The following is a 20,343-nucleotide window of genomic DNA, read 5'->3' on the forward strand; positions in this document are numbered from 1 at the left end:
TAGAAGAGATCTGAAGTTATTGAGCCTGCATATCACAGGAACTGCTAAAAGACAAAATTAATTTGCGTGACAAATAGTAATAATGGGAAACATTTCTGTATGATAATAAAAACTCCTTTAAAATGCAATTAAAAGTTATGGGGCAAAAACAAATTTTACTTGACCTTAATCAGTGACCTTGACCTTTAGCAGACAAGCGTAGATAATAATGTTTGCACATTGTCTCATCATGGAGAACCGCTAATATAATCCATTAATGCATATAAAAGTTATGAAGTGGAAATAACTTTTATTAGTGACCTTAACCTTTGCCCTACAGGCATAAGTCATGTACTTGAATTATCTACACATGTCCTCTTTATAAATACCAGGTATGATGATTCTATCTTGAATACTTTTTGCGTAATTGCAGGATCTAAATTTGCGGACGGACGGTCGGCCTTTCTTTAGTCCTTTTCTGTGTTTAACCGGTAGGGGACTAAAAAGGAAGCAACACAGCCTAGGGGTGATAAAACAATACTTAAAGCCATTTAAAGCAGACTTTTGGAAACACGCAAGCCGAAATGATCAAGCCGAAATTCCAAACAGTACTCAAACACAACACAAATGCCGTGCCGAACGACCGAACCGAAGAGATTAAAACTTAACTGGTCTGGTTGAAAGTTTGGACCGCCACACTGCACACACATCGCTGCTGTGATAATGAAATACAAAAAGTGGAAATTAACATGTTGACAAACACAACATAAATGAAAATAGTGTAGGTTGTTCATGGACTGTAGTGGAAATTCAAGCTACCGTCCACAGGTTGAACAGAACTTAAAATTTACACTTATTACCTATTCCCGTTAAGTTACAATGGAATCGGAAACGTTAATAGTTTTCCATACACTGACGCCTTAATTTCATATCGACTGCATGACTCTTATTAAGCGCTTCATCAAACTTCGTGTGTAGCATCAATTATTAGTTTATGCCCCAACCAATTTCATTCAGTTTTGGTGAACAACATCTCACTCGAAATTATGGCTAATCCGTGTACAGGTAGACGAAACAGTAGAGACCACTTACTGGATTATAGAGATGTGCCTAAGAGGTATACAAAACCGAATAAAGAAACATTAGCTATATTGAAAAAGTATAATCTTTTGAAATACAGAGGTAAACGAGTTGGGGCCCGAGGATAAAATCTAAAGCTGATGTTCACTTGACAAATTATATCCAAATTGAACTAGATCATAGATGTATATCAAATGGACACAGAAAGAAACAACAGGAACGTTCAAATTTAATCAAATTAAACTAGATCATCCGTTTTTATTGAATACCCAAAGAAAGAAACAATTGAAACTTTCAACTAAGAACATAAGGCCTGTGCGAGGAAAGTCTGCTGACCTTCTCCAGCACATATAAGAGGAGGGTATAGACCTCTGTGTGATCACTGAAACTTGGCTACAGCCGGATGGTGATGACGTTGTCTCGGGGGGGGGGGGGGGGGGGGGGTGGAATTGTCTCAGGATGGTTACTGCTTTGATGATGTCCCGAGATCCGACCGTAAAGGTGGAGGTCTTGTCCTATTATACACAATCAAAGTATCAAGATGCCCAGCAAAAACCTTTCAGTCCTTTAAATGTGCTGAATGGAAAGTATGCAGTCAATCATGCATCCTCTACATCTTTGGTATATATAGACCGCTAAATTCGGAGTGACACCCAGTAACTCAGGCTATGTTTATGACAGAATTCACTGAGTTTCTTGAACAAATAATGACAAGATCTGAGTCTCTGATGCTGTTAGGTGACTTTAACATCCATATGGATAATAAGTCAGACTGCTACATTAAACAATTTCAGCAGTGTTTGAGATCTTTTGGACTGGTTCAACATGTCAATGCTCCTACTCATACTGGTGGTTATATTCTTGACCTGATGATCACAAAGCTAGAAAACATACGTGTGAATGTCTAAGAACCTTTGCCAGACTATTAAATCTCTGACCACAGCTTTTTTAGTTGTAACATTGAACAGTTTCGTCCTCCCTTGATCAGGAAAGAAATCAAATCTCGCAATTGGAAATCTGAATCCAGTGACATATTACAAGCAGAATTCGGTCAATTAAATAACACTGTAGTGAACTCGTCCAATGTCAATGATCTTGTGCCTGGGTTCACTAGAATCACGTCAGACATTGTTCAGAAACATGCCTCTCTAAAGGAAAGAACTATTCTCTGTAGTTCCTTGGTACTCGGGATACCTAAAACTGCTGAAACAATACAAACGATCAGTAGAAAAAATCTTTATGAATGACAAATCTGACCTGTCAAAGAAAGTATATAGTGGTGTAAGAAATATATTGTTGCAGAATTCAAAGGAAATTTTCAAGAAATAGGGTATTTTTAAGCTGGTATATACTGGGCTATCATTTTTAATGAGTTATATACAAATTATAAATAGCCATTGTCTCTGGGTTGAAATTAACTGACTCAGCTTGTTGTTGTTGTTTTGTACACTAAAAATAGACAACCAAATATGGAAAGGTCGCGCAGGAAGGGTCGCGCAGGGTTATGTCGCGCAGGTCATTTGAGGTCTTTGTTCTATTTTTATTTCCAGCATCCAGCATTGCTTGGTCTGCAAAAACTAGGACAAGCTATCAGATTTCATGAATGAAATGCCATAGTAATCAGTTGTAAGATTGTTTACAAATATCCTCAGGTTACTTGGTTCAGTTTTTGGTCTATGTTTGGCCCTCTACATCCAGAGTAGAATGTTCAAGTGTCAGAAAGCTATTTCTTTTACCCCTTTATTATTTTATATAGTCTGCATATCATTTATGTATTCTAAGTTAGGTTTATATTGAAGTATATAGCAAATATACCTACTAGTCTATTATATTTAGTGTAATGCACCAATTAGTATAAAACCATATACTTTTAGTTGTATTTCTAGTCAATATGCAATAGAATATACTTACTCAGTCTTTTAAGTGCAATTTAGACACTATTTGCGCAACTGGGTCGCACACACTAGGTTCCTTTGCAAATATGTTTAGAATGACTGTTGCGCAGAGGTTGGGCAGCTTTAGCTGCGCAGAGGTTTCGCAAGAGTTATTGTTGTAAATGTTGCGCATCGCAGTGGTCGTGAGCGCAAGGGTTGCGTAGTACAAAGGTCGCGCAGCGCAACTATTTTGCACACCACCCTATCACATTTTTGCACACTACCCTAATGTGCAAGAGTAAGGGTATAAAAGCTTAGAATGTTTTATTTTAGGGGATGAAAAAATGAATGAGTTAGTTGAGAAGGGAACTGAAGGACAATAATAATGCCAGATTTATAGGAAAGATGTTTTGATTGAATAATATTGAGAAGTTTTAAATATGATTTTGTATAACTAAAAATGCTGTGCTGCAAAATAAATAACTGCTTTTGCTACTATACTCTGTGTTTTAGTTTTGTTTGACCAACATAGGAAAATTCACGTTATACGAGAGAAAGAACGCAACAATATATAGTGCTGAACTTTCTAGGGCCAAGGATAAGTACTACCAGAACAAGATTGGAGAAGCAGAAGGAAACATCAAAAAGCTATATGCTGTAACATCCGATTTACTGGGAAGGTCGAAGGACAATCCGCTCCCATTACACACAAGTACAGTATATTTGGCAAATGAAGTGTTATTCAATGGTATTGTCTTTTATCACTAAATTATCAGATACCTAAAGCTTTTCTAATCTCTAATACAGCATGTATCTTATGAACGAATGCAAAACATTGTATTCAGCTTTCATCGGTAATGCCGTAAAAGCCGCCTATCGACGTTCCACGGATCAAAAGTCCAACTTTTCAAACGAGTTTTCAGTCTTATTTATCTACAATTATATTCATTTTGATTGAGATAATATTAGAAATAGGGATCCAGGTTTGGCTTAATACGCTCGATTCGTATACAACATTACAAACCAAGGTACTGTTATTATCAAACACTGTTATATTTCAAGAGATATGAAAAAAACTTTTTACAGAAAAGGCGAATCAAACAGTGCTTCAAGAGACTAATGGTAATGACTTGTCCTTAGCAGGGGACAAAATTAAGGAAATCAGTAATTTAATAAATACTTTCCGTAATCTGAAAGTCTGCGTTTCAAATACTTTCTGTCAACTAAAGTGTCATTAACACAAGACATATCAAAGTTATTATTTGAGATACAGTTTGGAAGATAGTTGAACGCAATACTTCAGTCGAATTTTTAAGTCGACAAAGGGTTATGTTTTACATAAACTTGCAATGGTTACTGATTGTTATTGTTTCTGGTCCACTGGAATCGTAGAGTCATTCCAATTGCTAAGCATTACTAATGAAAGTCCGCTCAAGTCGGTGCTAGGGGTGTGTTAGACTTTCAAAAAATATTCTTATAAATGTGTTAACTATTGTGTGATGCGAACGTCCAGGCGTGGAGAACTTCTCACGTTTCTCATTTCGAAAGGTCGAGCTAAAACGCAACAAAAATCATACGTGCGGAATGTGTTAAAATACGTTTAAGAATGGAATAGTCTGCCTGAAAAGTCAGAAAAGTCATTTTTATCAATATATAGACTAACATTTCATGCTCAATATATAGACTAACATTTAATGTTTTTGTACCCCTCAACAACAAATTTGTAAGGGGGTGTATACTGGTTTCAGGTTGTCTGTCTGTCTGTCTGTCCGTCCGTAGACACAATCTTGTGCGCACCATCTCTCCTCATCCCCTTGACACAATTTAATGAAACTTCACACAAGTGATCAGTAATAACAGTAGTTGTGCATCGGGCATGTAAGGTTCTTTCAGAAAAAAAACTTGCAGAGTTATGGGACTTTGTTTTTTGTTACTATACTATATACATAGACACAATCTTGTGCGCACCATCTCTCCTCATCCACTTGACACAATCTAATGAAACTTTACACAAGTGATCTGTAACAACAGTAGTTGTGCATGGGGCATGTTAGGTTCTTTCAGAAAAAAAAAGACTTGCAAAGTTATGGTACTTTGTTTTTTGTTACTATACTATATACATAGACACAACCTTGTGCGCACCATCTCTCCTCATCCACTTGACACAGTTTAATGAAACTTCACACAAGTGATCAGTAATAAAAGTAGTTGTGCATGGGGCATGTAAGGTTCTTTCAACGACAAAACTTGCAGAGTTATGGGACTTTGTTCCTTGTTAACATACTATGTACATACAGCCTGCATATGCAGTCTTGTGTGCGCCTAATCTTCCAAACCATTGCACACAATTTAATGAAACTTCACACAAGTGATCAGTACCAACCCTAGTTGTGCATGGTGCATGTTACGTTCTTTTAGATAAATATTCTGCATAGTTATGGGACTTTGTTTTTTGTTACTATACTGTATACATACAGTCTATATACATACAGTCCACATAATTATGCAATCTTGTGTGCGTCAAATTGCAATGTACTGTGTCAGTGCATGCGGGGGGTACATTCATCACCTTTAGTGATAGCTCTAGTTTATTATTATTCATTTTAACATATTTAGCAGGTTTATATGACCGAATAGTAGTGTATTCCTTCGCGAACGCAATACTATTGTTTGCCCATGTGTATTAATTCTAGATCTACTAGTAGTACACTTACAGTACAGTTAAACCGCAGCTTAATATGTGTAAATATTGTTAGGGCTATAGTTTGACTTTTATAAGATCTCGTCTAATTATTTCATTTTGGATAGCATTTTATAAAATGTATGTGTAAAAGAAGTATAATGTAGATATTGTGCAATTCAAATTTCATTTACTGTTGTAAAACGATTTCAATCATGTTTTATAAAAGGTGTCTTAAAAAGAAGGACCTATGTTAAATGTTTATAATTTTATCAAATTTTGATATACATTCATGTATTAAATGTTATTTCATCAGAAAGAACACCACTAAAATGATGACGTCACTCCTAATTGACAAGGTCACTCATAAACGAAAGAATGTTACTTATTGCCAGTTTGTACTGAATGGGAGAACAAGTCTGCACTTTGTCCTGAAATATCAAGGTTGTACTGAAGAAATAATAATATTGCTGCTGGCATGACCGTCTCTTTCTTTTCTTTTAAAATATTATTCAACTTCAACAAACTGTACATGACATATTCATTGATCTATCGGGTATTTTGTATCTATTAAGAAACGACGAAGACACTTTGAACACTGATAAACGCCCGTGCTAAAAAACACAGACTAAGATTCTATTTTACATCAAATCGGTCTTTAGAATCAAACAGTAACTAATATATGAACATCTAAGGCCTACTTTAAATACACAGAACACTTTCCTAGAAGGACCCGGGTCTGCCAGATTCCATTGGGCGGTGTCCATGCCTGTACGAACGTTCACTGTCTATGATACATTAAAAGAAACTTGTAATTTGGACATCCTAGTGGATTGAGCCCCCACAACCTTCCCACTCTTAGGTAAATCTAATTGAAATCAATATGTACATGTTTTACATCTTGTACCGAATACGCCTTCCATGTCGTCCATTATGGACGACACAGCCATGTTCAGTTATATTAATAGATATTTGCGAATTAATCCGATACCGAATTCGAGATTGTAATCCGATATTCATATTGTTTTTTGAGGGATAATCTCAAACCATTTATATACTATAATTTAAATCAATCTGAAATATCAGCAAAGTGTTGGTCGATTTAGTATGAAGTTTTTAACTTGAATCTATTGTTTTAAGTAGTTAGAGCTAACAAAATATTGTTGTTCTTTCCCGGTAACATGCTCACAAAACTGGGCAGGTAGGTCGGTAATTTTGGTGTTTTTGATAATTTTCAATTGAGTTGAACCTTTCGAAAATTATTTTTGTTTTATAAAATGAATGAAAATAAGAAAGTGTGCCTTTAGAGCATCAGTAAGTTGAATTCTAACATCACTGACCATGTTCAAAGCATGTTAAATATTCTCAAGGGCCACAAAACATTTAGGTTAGATTAATTTGTGTAGGTCGGGAAACCAGAAGCACACAATTTTTCTAGGCCTCATAATGTGTGGTCATTATGAAATTTGGTTAACACTATTCTGTTAAGTGTTAAGGAAAAGCCACATGTCTTAAACGCTATGACCTATTATCTGTGGAAACAAAAAGGGCGCACAATAGACATCTTTCTTCCCTCTGAGATTTTCCATCTACCAAGTTTGCGGACTATCTGCGGGTCCACCTCTTTTTCTATCGCGGACGTAGCCCCCGTAGGACGGAAAGATTTTGCTGTGAAACCTAGACCGTCTAAACCCGCGAGTTTAATAGACTCCTGAAGAAATTTTGCAACTGTTGATGAACGGATGGAGGCAAATGGAGATTTAAGTGATAGGAAAAATGCTCCGTTTTCGGCCCGTTTATCGTTAGTTCTATCTAAATAATATTCGAGAGCGTAAACAGGGTCTGTTGTCTGCACGTGGTAGAACAACCTCGAAACCTGTACGACTCGAATCATTCTTAATACCAAAGAATGTAAACTTAGCATCTTTTCCACGAATTTCTACTCGGTTTCTACTGAAACAAATCTGGTACAGCGACCTGTGCGTTAGGCGCTATGTCGGACGTTCGAAGCATAAGCGTGAGAGCTAACAACGTAATAGTTTTCAGTCGTAATTGTCGCAAACTAAGCTCTGTGTTATCTGGCCAACTTTCAAATAACACATGGAAGTTTTGATTTGGCATGACTTTTGAACGCCCCATAGGTGCAATAGTACCGGATTTAACAAGTCTGACCACTAATAACCGTATCTCAGAGCAATTTACAATACCACTAATACCTATAAGGTCGTAGAGGTGACCCAAAGCAGCTAATGTAGTCCGTAACAAAGAGTTTGGCCTGTTTGAACTGTCAGAAGTTTCACGCAGAAACTCGGCAAGAACGGCTGTGCTTTTGGGGGAAACTGGAAACCTAACGATTTACAAAATTCTGCATATCGACCTTATTATATGAACTGACTGTACCCTTAGCCAAGCAGTACTGCATCCTTCGCGTTGAGTCATCTGACCAACCTTTACTCTTTAAATTTTCCAGCCATAAACTCTCCAGGCATAAATCATCCATTTCCGGTTCCGGGGTCGGACCCATTGCTCGAAATACTCTTGGACTGTTCGGAATGCGTAAAGGCGGTGTGATTGTCAAACTCTGGAGTTGACGAAACCAAGATTGAGTCTTCCACATTGGCGCAATTATCGTTGCGTAAGCTTTCTGTGTTTTTATCACTTCTAAAACTAGAGGAATTAAACAAAACGGGGGATTCACAAAACTGTTTTCGAATCGCCAATTCGTCTGTGCCAATGCATCGACGCCCTCTGATAACGGATCCCAAAACCGACTGTTGTATCGGAGTAACTAAGCGTTCTGGCAATTCGCGAACCGATCTATCGTGTGTGTTCCGAATATTCTGTCGATGTACTTGAAAAGTGCTGGATACAACATCCAGTTGTGTTTGTCGGGAGTTTGCGACCAAGCGTCTACTACTGTATTGGTTTTGCCTGCAATATGAGCGCAACAAAGCGAGATTCCATGATCTATCGCTTCGGTCCATATAGCTCGCGCTAGATCGGACAACTGGGGACTCTCCCCACCCCATATGATTCACGTATGCCATTGCTGAAATGTTGTCTGTAAGGACCTGAACTGTTAATCCTTTCAACAGCTTCCCGAAAGCTTTTATAGCCATTAATATAGCTTACATTTCGCGTTCGTTGGACGACAGACTCGACACGCGCTTGTTCCAATCGCCGGAAACTACCTTGTCCTGGTATATCGCCCCGTAGCCCAAATGAGACGCATCGGTTATCACATGTGCTTGAACAGAATCGGAACATATTTCACGAAAATTCCAGTAATCGACACATTCTAGCCACAACTCTAATTCCTGCACAACTCCACAATTCAGTAATAAAACGTCTGACCAAGACTGTTTGGATGCAAGCAACCTATAAGATTTCCGCAAAAACAACTTTCCTGGAGTAACAGCCCAGGCCACTGATATACACTGTCCTAAAACTCTGGCTAATTCATGCGCTGGTACAATATTACGTGACAATACTCGTTTTATATTGCGTTTCAACTTAACGATTCTTTTAGCTTGAGATTTAACACAAACCTTACCAGGGCTACTACTAATTGTATAACCTATATATTTAATTGCAGACGACGGAACGAGACTAGACTTCTCGTAATTAATAACAAAACCTAAGTCTTGTAATCTGTGTAATAACTGGTAAGTAAAATCTGTTATCTGTGAAACACTGGCGGCTAGCAAAAAATCATCAACAAAAACAGTGACTCTTAAACCAATACTCCTTAAATATCTTATAATCGGCCTTAAAACTTTGTTAAAATAATACGGAGAGCAATACAATTCAAAAACTAAAACACACCAAACATAATATGTATCTCTCCATTTAAAGCCTAAGTACTGTCTATAATCTTAATGAGCAGGTATGTGCAAAAACCCGTCTTTTATATCAGTAGTAACAAACTTGTCACTGGGCTGAGTGAGCTTTACAGCATCACGAATGTCTTCATTCCTATATTTTGGTGTAGTACACAACGAATTAAGGTGTCTTAAATCTGTTACTAACCTGAGTTTATTAGTTTTCTTTGGTACAACAGATAAGGGACTGACACAAATAGGCCTATCACTGCATTGTTCAATAAAACCATTTGTCAGTAACCCGTCTATTTCAGCATCTAAACATGCAATTTGCTTTTCTGAAAAGCTCCTGTTAGATAGTTCAAAAAGTTGAACATCAGAGTTAGATGGTACAGGAATTCCGTTAGTAATCCAGTCAATGACATAATCCGGTGCACCTACCCTTTTCCATGAATCCACATTATCGCCTAAGCGTGTAATGCACATACGAACTATTCTTAGATGATTATATAACAACACAAGCTCCGCACAGGTAAATATATAGATAAATGAATGAAACACTTACAAATTTTAAAAATTCAACTCCTGAATTATGCACAAAAAAAATAATACAAAATACAAATCCTAACAAATTCACAGTTTATGCCAAGGGACAGCAAATGTTAATCATCCGTCTGCGGTGTGGTAGATGAGTTACATGTATCTCTCTGTTGCCAAAACGCCTATTAGAAAATCCTCGGTGAGAAAATCTATTGAAAACGTCAGAACCTCGCTGGTAACCACCACGTCCTCGACCTCTGAAGGATTGTTGACCTCCACGTTGTGTTGGGCGGCTTGAAGCTGCAAGAGTAGCCGCTGACCGATGCGTTTCAAGCGACTCAGAGTTAAGTCCGGATGTGTTTTTCTGTAACGCCCGAAATAAACGTGATGTTGAAGAGTCAAACTGACTGTTCACTAGTATAGCAGCATACTCGTCTTGTAAGTACTTTGTCTGGGCGTGACAGATAAGAAATAGCTGTTCCAAAGTCTCTTGTGTGATCTGCTGACCATGATCAATAGTAGTCAATAATTTCGCAGTCGTCTCACCGTACCGACTGCACTTTGTTAAAATGTTCAGAATTGGCTGGTCAGATCGTTTGAGCCCCTGACGAGATTCGTTAAGTTTGAGCTCCGCAGGTAGCTTAATTCTAGCTAAAGAGTCCTTTAACGCGTTAAATTCTCCTTGGGTATCAGTCAAATTCGCGGCGGCGGCTTGAGGAACGGGGCCGGGTGCCACGTGGCTGATCTGTGGGTGAGCAAAACCGGCAAATTATTCCGATGGATTGAATAACTGCACCCTGCAGTAACACTCTGCACTCGACTAAGTCCGTGCTCCAATTTGCGATCGAACGTGTTAAGTTTTTCTCGCACTTCTGCGACAAAATTGCGAAATTCTTCTTCCATTACAGGAAAAAATGTCCTTTCCCGAGAGTGTACAAGATGAGAACGACACATGTGACCTCATAAATCTGTTATGACATCACCGAGACTATAGTACAGTCTGTTTGTCTTGTGACTACTATCATTCCGTTCGTTATTAAGTGAGTTCATTGTTAAGTTTTAAATAAAGGATGCATATTATCCGGATACCTTTGTAGTTCTGTGGGGCAAATAAAAGATGTTTCTTTTTAAACTCTTACGGATCTTTACGTCATTATATATATAAAAATTAATTTTCTAAATAGGTTCAATGAAGAATTTTGCAAAACATGAAAAAGTGTTATAGTTACATTCTTATTTCTTTCACAGATAATCCTGGACATATTAAGTTCACCTATCATGCCGTATTGGTGGTGTATCTATGATCATGAGATGTCCATCGTATATCCGTCATCAGCCCCCGTACTTATTGTTATGAGCATTTTTTCCTTAATCATAGAGTCAGATTTGTCCAGACATAATAGAAGAAATTCTTGTACATGTTGTAGGTGCTCTTTCGATACATGAAATATTGGGTCATCTATGCAGAGTTGAGATGGCAAACGAAATAAAGAATTATTCTCCTTATTTACTCTCTTTTCAACACTTAGTCTACTTAAAAGCAATGTTACCTTCAACCTAATTTCATTAAGTCCTGACCACAAGTTACTTGTATAGAATTTTCGAATCTTTCAGATTTTCTTATTATATATGGCTGTTGTGCATACATTTTTATTAGGTGGTCGTCAGACCATTGGCTATGGTTTACATGGCCTTAAGGGGAAAATGGTTCCCATATAATTTATAACCATAACAGATTTTTTTTTGAGACTCGCCTTTTACAAGACTGTTACGCTGATTTAAATATGTTTCCATGGAAACGTTCCTTTTGTGAGTCTAAGGAATGTGACTGCCAGGGCGTGGGGTTGGGTTTCCTCAAACAGCAACAGAGTAAACTTCTGAGATCTTCTTTAACGCCCCCGCCCCCCCCCCCCCCCCCCCTACAAACACACCCTAAAATCGCCGGAGCACAAGTAATTTGACTTTTGTTCTGGTTGAAAAATATAAAATATGCATTATCTCTCTTTCTGTCTACGCGCACATGTGCAATTCATCTTTTGTTCTGTGTGAAAATATAAATGTGCACTTTATCTCGCTCGCCAATTATCAATAACAAAGCTTTAAAAAATGAAAAAAACTGCGAAGGAAAACATTACCTTGACTGATGTCACCGGTCAACGCTTACGCTGAGATTCGGTGATCCATGTGTCATGGTGCAAAGACCCATTAGCCATTGGACTAACGAAATGGACATCATTATTGTACTAAAGACTTATATTATTACTAATCAACGCTCATTTGACGCGTTAAAGTTTGTTTAACGCTATGGTAACGCAACGTCATATCCGTATTATCAATGGACATGGTCGAAATGTGACGTGATCATCTCAGAACATTTATACTTGATAAAGGCAAATAAAGCCGACACTTTGTATGAGACAGAGTTGTTTATTATTAATTGAACACTAACGTATTCTAGTATTTAGTGCCATTTACCAGAGTAGTGAGGGCTAATGTTAGCTTCCATCGATGCTTGGCTATTTCGAAAAATTCTAAGTGATTTAATTTGCTTCCAAACTTACGCCTGAAATGTCGTGTAATTTAAATTGGTGTTACATATTTCTAATACAGGATAGTTCCCGGTCTGTGTGTATACGTTCGTTATGCATTGGCACCAACTATGTACATCATGTTTAAATTCAAACTTTCGTGCTATGTATGCTAAACATGTGCGGTTTGGAGACCACGAAGGTAGGTAAATGTAAATAAAACAATATATACTTCATACCTATTGCAGTCCGGAGCCTGAGGGTAATATGAAAAATCTGTTGTCGGAGGGTAGTGTTTAAGGTTGCACTTATACTTCCTTTCTATTAAGCTAGCATTTATAGCAACATTGAAGACAATGATTCAGCAAGATCAAAAAAATTGAGGAAATTTAAATGTTGGACGGAGTGTATGACACGGAATAACGGGAAGATTCAAAATGATAACGAATGAACTAAAATGAGCTTCGAGAGACTATTAAAGGCACTCGCTACAGTTTTTTTTCCGGACGGGTCGATATTTACTCCAACACCGTGCCAATTTGGTTGTGTTTCTAATCTATGTAGCTCACTGCAGAGTTGGTGCGGTCTTCTGCGCAATTAGAATCAATTCCGGAATTGATTATCTAATGTCGCGTACGGCAAACATTCGCAAATTATTGTATGTTCGCATGCATTTAATGTACAGAATGTATAATATACTGACTAAAGGTTAGGGTAAGTATCATCATGGTTAAAAAAAATATATACATTTCAAGTACTTTTAGTTCAAATTGCTTCAGTCCGACATATACTGGAGTCTGTTATTTATACCAGCGCTCAAACTCTGCATTGAGTCACAGCTGTTTCTAATCCCGTACCGTACCCGTACCGTACATTCGTAAACTATAGGTTTTGTTATAAAAAGGGCGGAAACTTTCATCGTTCTATGCCATCAAAATGCTTCAGAAACGCCTTAAAATCCGCTTATTAAGTAATCTGCCGTTTGATAATTATATATCAAATGCCAGGAATTATCCTTACCTTGGCTTTAACAATTACAGGCAGAATTCACAGAATAATAGTCGATATACAAATCATTCAACAAGATTTGAAAGTCGTTAAACTCCTCGAGAAGAAACACGCAATAGTAATTTTTTTCACAGGCCGGCCTACCAGGACAGAACAGGGTAATTGTTAATGAGGAACCAAAGGCTGTGGATATTCAGGTAATTAATATATCATTAAGAAAGTTAAATGAATCTGAATATAAACTTTTAAAGAAAGGTTTAAAGTTCACGCCGACACCAGAGAAACAAAATACGGAAGAATTAGAAACAGACATACAGGAATTTACTAGAAAATTACGTTTAGCAGAGTTTTTTGAAGGCCAAAAGGATGATGATGAACCAATTGTAAGAAACAAAAGCAAATTTATCCCCCCAAAAGGAAGAAATGTCTCTTTAGATCAATTTGTAGAAAGTCTTGATAAATTTCCCAGATCCGGTAATCAACAAAATGCTAAATCTAATATATGAAAACTTGAGAGGAATGCTCTTAAGAATTTAATACATGATGACACCATTATAATAAAGGAGGCTGATAAATGAGGTGCTTCTGTAATAATGGACAAAGAACATTATAAACAAATGGTTGTAACAATACTAGATGATCTGGCATATTATGAGAAACTTAAAGGTGAGCCTTCAAAATCTGACAGAATGAAATACAACAAACTGATCGTTGAGTTTCAATACTGCCTTACAGATAAGGAAATAGATTATCTCCAAAACTTTGAAGTAAAGACAAGTAATTTTTATGGTCTACCAAAGGTCCATAAAAGCAAACATATAAGTGAGTTATGTAAAAAAGCCACAACAGAATATGTTGAAGTCACAAATGTTACAGACTTGAAATTAAGACCAATTGTTGCTGGTCCAGCGTGCCAAACACACAGACTCAGTAATGTTTTAGATATTTTACTAAGGCCACTTACAAAATATGTTCCTAGCTATTTACGCGATAGTACAGACTTTCTAAACTCTCTTCCAGAAAAGATTACAGCAAGAACAATTCTAGCGTCTTTTGATGTTGAATCTCTGTATTCTAATATACCGCATGTATTAGGACTGGAGGCATTACAATACTGGTTAAATCTATATCCAGAAGAAATACCTAAAAGTTTTGATAAGGAATTCATCATGGAAGCAGCAAAGTTAATACTTCTGAATACTACATTCTACTTTAACGGAAAATATTATAGGCAAATAAAAGGTACGGCCATGGGGACAAAATTTGCACCGGTCTATGCTACACTAGTTATTGGCTATCTTGAAAACAAATTATATAATGACGTTTCTTCTACATTTGGTGAAGAATTCAAAGACTATTTCAAAGATCACTGGAAACGCTTTTTGGATGACATCTTCATTTTGTGGACACGTTCTACTAAAGACCTAGAAATTCTAGAAAAACTGTTGAACAGTCTCAATGAAAATCTGAATTTACGATGGAGAAAAGCAACACTGAATTACCCTTCTTGGATGTTCTTGTAATAAAATCAGGCACTTACTTAGAAACAGATGTTTACTATAAACCAACAGACAGCAAACAATACCTCTTATTTAATTCTTGTCACCCGAAACACACAAAAGAAAATATTCCGTTTTGTCTTGCAAGAAGGATATGTGCTATAGTTTCAAATACATACCAACGTGATTATCGACTTTCAGAACTAAGAAGATATCTTTCAGCCCGCAGTTACCCTTTGCCACTTGTTAAAAATGGCATTAAAATGGCTCTAAGGATCTCGAAAAGTGAATTAAGACAAGTAAAAGATAAAGATAACTCTCCAACAATTCCATTCGTATCGACACACAATCCGAAAAATGCAGAGTTTTTTAGTATCATCAAAAATAATATACCAATATTAAAAGTGGATGAGAAAATGAGAAAAATTATAGACAAACACAATTTAATAAAGAGTAAAAGACAACCAGCTAATCTTAAGAAATTATTAACACGCGCTAAATTTGATGACGAAAAACAAGAATACAGAATTACGAAATGTGGCAGAGGAAACTGTGGATTATGTTCTCATCTTCTAGAAGGGAACACATATACATTTAGAAACGGTAAATATTTCAAAATAAAATTTTCAGCAACCTGCGAAATCAAGAATGTGGTATATGTAATACGCTGCTCTGGTTGTAAAGAAGATTATATAGGAGAAATCATCAATCTAAGAAACAGAGTAACACTACATAATCAACATCTAAGACAAGCAGACGCGGCAATACTTCCAGTAAGCAGACATACAGCAAACTGTGCAAAAAACTGTACACCGAAATTCAACATATTCCCATTTTACAAGCCGAAAGAAAATAATAATTAATTTATACCCTTCGGAAGATGAAACATAATTCATCAATCTATTTAAACTGTCTCTGAATGCGAAATAATTATTAATACCGTGTACTTGTATAAATATTTGCAGAATCTACAAGGACGGAATTTATGCATTATTTTATACTTTTTCAATGATGCTAACGACAATTTAACAAATATTTTTCATTTACATAAGCGACGTCATTATTGGTAACGTCGTTGCCTGACGACGACGTCATAAACATTCTCCTGAAGATCCATATTTATAATTTATTTAATGGTGAAACCGGTTGAGATTTTTAACTTATATATTTTACTGAATTAAACCATGTAATATCAAAAAAGGCATTTCCTTCAATTTTTTTTCCCCGCTATATTATCCGTATTGTTCAACAACAGCACATTTTGGATATATATATATATATTTTTTTTTTTCTAAGTCATTTGCTCAAACAAACACTGAAAGAGTGTTTCGTACCAACCTGCGTTGTATAAATGCCCGTCACACCCCACCTCGTTGTAATTTGATTTATTAATAAGCGAAATCTAATATCAATGGTCAATTTTCTTTTTGTTTAGATTAGTTAGACATAACCAAAAGTATGTGCGGAGATTGATTACATTATATTATGTGAAACACGATAAAATAGCAGAAGTACCTACTTAAAACTGACAAAATTATGCAAAAATAGCCCTTGGGTCTGCTGAACAAGTATTCCTATCTTAACAAAATCATGTTCTTTTGATTTCTCTGAGCATGTTTCAAATAGATGTTTTCCATTATAAGTATGCTTAGATAATCAAATTTATGCTGATTATTGTACTTTACTGAGATATATTTTAGGATTACAGAAATTTTGAAAAATGTTTAAAATAGCACCATATCTAGGGGCAAATTAAATTGAAACAAAGCTGGTGACCTAGTATTTTTATTTTATCTTTTAATATAATCATAACACGATCTTTTGATATAAAACATTTCATCAAAATCTATTATTGAGAAAAAACATAAAAAACTGTAGCGAGCGTTTTTAAAGTCATAATTGTTTATGTACATACATAATACAAAATATTTAACGAAGTAATACATAATCGAAGAATGATTCACATTTGAGAACGTAATTATATCCAAAGTGTTTATACAATAAAAGACATTTAATTCACCTAGATTGTTGTGTATTTCTCCTTTTAAAATCAATTACTCTGTGCTGGTCAAATATAAAAGAAACAGTTCTCCATTGTAATACAATCCGTGTTGATTGTTAAAAAAGTTTCTTTATCTGATCTGTAATTTAATACTAATAATTACTCTCCCAGTGAATTGATGGAGTGATTGAGATGCACAAATCGTTTCCCAAAACATAACATTACATAATCCCCGCCCCCACACTCAAAAGTAATAAATGCTTTTCACATAATTATCTCCTCCGGTGGCCATTTTTTCTACAACTGATCATAAAATAGCAGTCCGAAAGGCAACTGATACGAAATATCGGATAACACAAGCGTTCATTAATACCCAATACTGGCCACATAGAGATCTGAATTCTCACACATATCCTCTTCAATTAAATCCAACAAATGATCCTTTAAATAACAACGTATAGATAAGTTAAACTTCTGCATAAGCCAGCAGCACTCATTCTGAATATATTTCCACTGCTTTAAATACACTGTAGTCCATATTTTTTGCTCAATATCCGCAACTGGTACCAACTATGATAAAGACATTGTAAAAAATATAGCTGAAAAACTGTTACTATCCTGGCAGGGTTATATTCTGTATTTATTCCTTCATAACGTATTACTTAAATACGTTAAAATCCTACTTCCATTATGATACTATAATACTGTCTTCTGAGTCAATTTCTTTGATGTGGGATATAGGACCTGAATTTTTAATAAACCTGTTCTAAAGATTGAAATAATAATATTCGTTCCATAAACAATGACTATAATGTATGCAAGTTGTCCTACCAAGATCTTCTTGTTATATCTCTTCTTAATTATAAATACTGACGATTAGATTCTTCACGTTTGTGAATTTTGACGTTTACTTTCATTCATGTCCAAACCTCTTTCGAAGCACAAGCTGGAAGTCAATATCTTATGGCTGTTCTTTAATACATGTGTAAATTGCAATCATTTTACTTAAAGCCACATACATATGCGAAACCGGCCTGGGTATAAGATTGCTGTTGAAAGATTCTATCATTCATATATGTTAAGAAATAATTGGATAATTTCATAAACTTGCTCAGGTCAACGTCCTAAAAGTTTTGTTATGACAACATTTATACGGGATGGTTAAACGCATTGTCATAGCGATTTCAAGTATTATTTTAGATTTCAAAACGTCACTTTTCTTTGGACTTTTCATGATGTCGGAGGTAAGATCTTTTTTCAGTTACTTAAAATTATAAAAAAATAAGATAATGATAAAGATGCAAATAATAATAATAATAATAATAATAATAATAATAATAATAATAAAGTAAAATGTACTTACCGCTATATCTAGTTTTATTACAGTAAATAATCCTTTTTTGTATTTTTTTTTTAATTTTGAAATAAAAATCCGCATTGTCTTCACACTTTCAAATCAGAACTGAAAATGAAATTAAGAATGCTCGCAGATTATTTTAATCTCCCTAAAATAAATCATAGCGGATAAAATTACGTTGTTAGTATTGTATTGCATAAGGTGACGTATCAGTTTATTATACTGGAACCCCAGATGAGTCAATACTGAAACGTTTTCAAATGTATAGACCGCATTAGCACTGAATTGCATAAGGTGACGTATCAGTTTATTAAACTGGAACAAAGGGTTACCGAACCCAAGATGAGTCAATACTGAAACGTGATCAAACAAGTAGACCGCACCCTATATATGGAAATCAACCAGTCCTAAAATGAATCATAAACAATTAAATCACATATATATTGTATAACCTAATAGTACTGATACGTTCTATTATATTGCAATAAATGATTACCTTCATTAAGTTTATTGTAACTATATATAAAATCTAATCTAACTGTACGCATTACTTTTTTTCAGATAAAGGAAATCATTTAAGTACTTTTATTATGTAGAAAAAAAAACCTTGAAGTTAAATACCTTATTTCCTTTTCTAAATATATATCAAATCTATATTATTGATTTTAAACATTTATTGGGTGTAAATAATAAAGAGATGTTTGATAAAAGTATAGATACCGGTTTTTTCGACATAAATGTTATATTTACAAACCAATCGTAACTTTTGTCCGCAGGTCATCTCTTCGGAGAGAAAAACTGAAAAAGCCGCAAACTGAGATACTTCCCCACTCGGGGAACCATCTGTAAGTAAAATTGTTTTGTTGTTCAATTTTATTAAGCGAACAGAATGAGACAATAGTAACGCGTTACTTCAATGAAAAGATACGCTATCTAAACTTTTTCACATTTGTTTTTCAGCAAAAAGTGAGGAGGATGTTATTTACCCCTAACCACGAGGGAGAAAGAAAACAAGAAATAGAGAAAGAAGAAAAGAAGCAGGATGTGCTCTGGCATGCAGGGATTTTACGTATAGCGAGTACATGTTACTTCAGCATTTATTTATTACAAACGTATAGTAAACAAGTTTTCAAGGCTTTTCAAAAATGTCAAAACTATATACAACTGCATTATGTCACATATGCGATTTAGCCACTAATTTCTGGAAAGAATATAAATGTCAAAGGCTGTAAGTTGTAGCATCAAGTCACATATGTTATTTAGCCACTAGGTTCCGGAATGAATATTTTGAAAACGGTAAAAGGAGTACATTCGTTAAAATATCAAGTCACATATTTTATGAATTATCTAAAATAACACATGAGCTAAACATCAGTTTTATTACTTTCATAAAAGATTTGTTTCTTTGTTTTCTAGGCTATGGCGTTAAGAAACATTGATATAATAGAAGAAAATATGTTAAGGTTATCAAATCAGCTGAAGATAGTAAAACACCAAATAAGAGAAATGAAAGATGATTTTTAAATGTGAAAAAAAAATGAGTAAAATATAATTAAATCTACAAAGTTCGTTGACATTTTCTTTACCACTTATTTTAGTAAAGATCAAGTTTCCGCCTTACCGCACACAGTGTAATCTACACCGATTGAATAGTCAATTGTGAAAAGGTTTAAATATAACAACCGTTAAATTATCACTTGTTATTTGATCCGCTAGTATTATGATACTGATGACTTGTTAATTGAATAAATTTCTTTACGTTCAGTATAAAGTGGAAATGGGAGTGGATTACGGTTATTCAGTTAAGAAATCTATTATGTTAGAACAATAAAAAATGATTATGAATAATAGACATTTGCGAATTAATCCGATGCCGAATCCGAATCTGACTTCGGGTATACTGTAGGGACTTTCTCAAAACATTTAGTGGTTCAAATGATAAAAATAGTTGTTGACTAACATTTTAACATTGAGC

General features: G+C 35.3%; 1 protein-coding gene and 1 long non-coding RNA gene across 2 annotated transcripts; both read left to right on the plus strand.

The window, feature by feature from the left end:
* The first annotated feature begins 14,103 nt into the window (after positions 1-14,103).
* LOC123561103 (uncharacterized) lies at positions 14,104-15,033 on the plus strand. Its single transcript, XM_045353324.2, has one exon. The coding sequence runs from the start codon at positions 14,104-14,106 to the stop codon at positions 15,031-15,033; it is 930 nt and encodes a 309-aa protein (XP_045209259.2).
* A 3,469-nt stretch (positions 15,034-18,502) lies between these two features.
* LOC123553199 (uncharacterized) lies at positions 18,503-19,904 on the plus strand. Its single transcript, XR_006686672.2, has 3 exons — positions 18,503-19,213; positions 19,329-19,446; positions 19,785-19,904. It is a non-coding gene; the product is annotated as an uncharacterized LOC123553199 (long non-coding RNA).
* Positions 19,905-20,343: the final 439 nt, after the last annotated feature.

This window comes from Mercenaria mercenaria, chromosome 15, assembly GCF_021730395.1.
Source record: "Mercenaria mercenaria strain notata chromosome 15, MADL_Memer_1, whole genome shotgun sequence".
NCBI classification, from domain to species: Eukaryota; Metazoa; Mollusca; class Bivalvia; order Venerida; family Veneridae; genus Mercenaria; species Mercenaria mercenaria.

What these genes read in the sequence shown, in the direction of transcription:
- LOC123561103 (XM_045353324.2), top strand. Translation starts at nt 14,104, where the DNA reads ATGGACAAAGAACATTATAAACAAATGGTTGTAACAATACTAGATGAT.